Below are 3,231 nucleotides of genomic sequence, written 5' to 3'. Positions count from 1 at the left end.
TTTTTCTTTTTTTTTTTTTTTTTTTTTTTTTTTTTTTAAAGGTCTCCTAAGCTCTTGAACAATGTCAAATTGTCTCTTTCTAGGAGTGCAAGAAACAACACCAGGAAGTGATATCAGTTTACAGAATGCACCTTCTGTACGCTGTGCAGGTATGGTGTCTGGGGATCCTAAAGAGATACCACAGCAGGTCTTGCCCAAACGCCCATCACGAAACTAGTAGAGCAGATGAGAATTTGAGAAGACAGCTCTTCATTGGAAAGCTCTTTAAAACACCTTCTGCTTTGCTTTGGATTTTGTGTTGGGAGCCCCATGCCCTGTTAACCAGGAGCAGCCTCCTTTGTTGGGAGCTTGAAGGAGGGTGTGGGGGCAGCTGCCCATCAGGAGGAGGGGTCTAGGTGTTATTTTCCGGGTTTGATGATATTCTCAGAGCTATCCGTACCATCTCACTACTGCAACTGTTGGCGCTTTGGCTGGCTGGGCTCACATTTGCTACTGAGATGCCAGAAACCCTTTGCTGAGGAGTCTGGTAGGAGACCCAGCCCCTCATCCTCCAGAGGAAAAAGAGCAGGGTCGTGTCTTTGACTCATTTCCTCCTAGAAATGTGGGAATGGGTAGGGCCAACATTTCCTTGAAGATCGGGGAGAGTGGGAGGGCAGTGGGAAGCCAAGGGCTCATCCCAGCCAGCCATCTCACTCCCCAGGTGAGGCAGTGCCAGGATTTAGGTTCTGAGTGTTGATTTGTTTTGTTTTGGTTTACACCTTTTTGATGTTATTTTTCTAACAAGTGCTTTAGTTTTTCAGTGTTCAGCCTCCCCTCTACCTCTGTTTTCTGCATTTTGAAGTTCCTGTGGGGCAACAGCCTCTGCCCTTTATTCACCTCCTTCCTCGCTCCCCCATGGTCCTGCGTGATTTGTGTCCAGGTCATGATATCATAGGTTATTCTAATGAGTGTCTTTTGTTGGAATTTCCTAGGGCCAGATGGATGAAGATGTCCAAAAAGTACTGAAGCAAATCCTCACCATGTGTAAGAACCAGTCCCAGAAGAAGTAGAGTGGATTCCTTGGCAGGACACTGGCCCCTTGTTGTCCACCTTATGTTAGATCTGGAGTCGCTGGCAACCACTGCCATTGTTTTCATTCGTGATATCACTGTGACCCTTGTAATAGAGCTTCTTCCCTTTCCAGAGGCTTCTTTCTGAGGATGGGTCCCAGGAGAAGACTGTCCTCCTCAGAGCCGCTTAGAAACTTCGAAGCAGCAGAGGTGAAAGATGCTGTCATCCCTTCTGATTCCAGAGCTGGGGTCGTCCACGCTGGTGGCAGGCATCCTCCTTGGTACCTGCCCAGCTGAGGGACTTCATCTCTGAGTGACACATCGATGCTCCACGCAGCCGTGCTTCCGTTCCTACACTCAGGCTGTGCCGTTCAGCACAGCAGTGTTCTTTTTGCCTTTGGTTTCCTATCCCCCAAACATGACTTAATTTCTAACCAAATTAGTATGGCACTAGTTATGAGCTGCATGCTTTAGACCCTTTATCGTGATATCTTGTGGATTTAAAAATGCTAATTCCATCTTTTTTTCCCCATCTGCCTTATATTTCTCACCACCCCGCTTATCAATCTTATAGTGTGATGAGCACTATTAACTTAAATATGAAGTTTTAAAACAAAAGCAAATTGCCCTTAAAAGTTCTTTTTAAGTAAACCGCTGACATATTGCAAATTTTCTATGCAAACTTGCCTCCTGCTGTTTCTTATGCACGAAGCTCAGGAAATCCAAACATTTGTGTTCAACAAGGGATAGTAAATTGCGTGTTTACAGCCAAAAGAAATGCCTCATAGTTTTTAACCTCAATTTTTTAAAAGTGTTTTTTTTCCTCTACAATATTTTTATTGGCTCTTAAAGATGTTTTCATATCTAAGTCCCTAAGTAAGTGAAATTTACATTAGACTATATCAGCAAAGTATTTTTTAGGTAATCATGTTTAAGACTTTAAAAAGTATATAACTTTTTCCTCCGGGTTTTCAGCTATAGCAGGAGGTGGTTCTGTATTCCAATCTCAAAATGAGCTGCCACCAACACCCCTAGACTTCCTGCTATCGTGTTCTCAGAACTGTAGCACATCTCTGAATATAGTAAATCCTCTTTTACCCACTGAATATTTTTGAATGCCCCAACTCTACCAGCACCTGTAAATTATCTCTAGAAGGGCTGTTAGTACCAACGAGTGTTTCAACTTTGAAGCAAAAAATCCTGGTAAACATTATGGTGCCTAGCTGAGGTCTTGGGAGAAAACATTCCTGTTCACTTTACTTTCAGGTTAACTTCCTTGCAGCTTCCCTTACAGCCTTGATCTTATTGAGAGATGTAAACTGAATTACGGCAATCTCTATAGAAAGTATAGAACTGAAAGCATAGGCCAGCTCCGACAGGGCCGCCTGGGCTCAGAGGCCACTTGGTAGCACTGTGTTGGATGAGGACCAACGACAGCGAAGCAACACCGGCTTTCGAGCCTGGTGTTACCTTTCTTAAGTTGTTTATAGTTCGGCAATTTCGAACACCCTCCAAAGAAAACTGTGAAAGGACTTTCTGTCACAGCACTTAAGAGAACACAAAACCATCCCCCTCCCAGCTCCACACAGAAATGCTGCAGAGTGTAAAACTTGAGACATTTTGTAGGACGCCTGACAAAGTGTAGCCTTTTATCTTGTTTCAGGATTCATATTTATTACAAGTACTCTGGTTAAATATTGAAAAGTTACATGCTGTAGTTTAGCATTTTGCCTTTGTAATTTACAGAAAGTATTGCAGAAAATAAACTTTTGTTTCATTTTGCATCTCTGTTGTTGATTTGGGGCACCTTCATAAGCATGCCTGTACAGCTTCTGAAGTTCAGCTAACTAGCATTTCGGGGCAAAGGTTTTTATACCCTGTGTCGTGCTCCACCGGTGGCCGTTGTCCACAGTCTCTCACACAGTGTGTCATATCATTCCGTCCCCTAGCTCCTGGGGTCACCTTGAACTCTACCCCAAGCAACACCCACTTTTGGGCACTTGCATCACAGTTCTTTCATTTAAAATTGCCTCTCAGTTGATCTGTAGTCTTTTTTTTTTTTTTTTAACTATTAAAAAGCTTCCATTAGATTTTTTTTTCTCTTTTTTTTCTTTGCTTTTTTGAAAAAGTAATACATACACATGGTTTTTCTTACATTATCCTATCACATTACAAGGTTAAT

The 3,231-nt window shown here is 42.6% G+C and overlaps 1 protein-coding gene across 1 annotated transcript in view; it reads left to right on the top strand.

Moving 5' to 3' along the window:
- The window catches only part of RAI14 (retinoic acid induced 14), a 150,336-nt gene extending 147,503 nt beyond the window's left edge, over positions 1–2,833 (top strand). Inside the window, exons 17-18 of the mRNA XM_007466834.1 lie at positions 84–149; positions 972–2,833. Of these exons, the coding sequence (XP_007466896.1) occupies positions 84–149; positions 972–1,049 (144 nt within the window). The 3' untranslated portion in view covers positions 1,050–2,833. The remainder of the gene's footprint in view (positions 1–83; positions 150–971) is intronic.
- Positions 2,834–3,231: the final 398 nt, after the last annotated feature.

The sequence above is a fragment of the Lipotes vexillifer genome, unplaced genomic scaffold (genome assembly GCF_000442215.2).
Source record: "Lipotes vexillifer unplaced genomic scaffold, Lipotes_vexillifer_v1.1 scaffold647, whole genome shotgun sequence".
Lineage (NCBI taxonomy): Eukaryota > Metazoa > Chordata > Mammalia > Artiodactyla > Lipotidae > Lipotes > Lipotes vexillifer.
The sequence above is the reverse complement of the archived record's forward strand: the minus strand, read 5'-3'. Positions and strand labels throughout refer to the sequence as shown.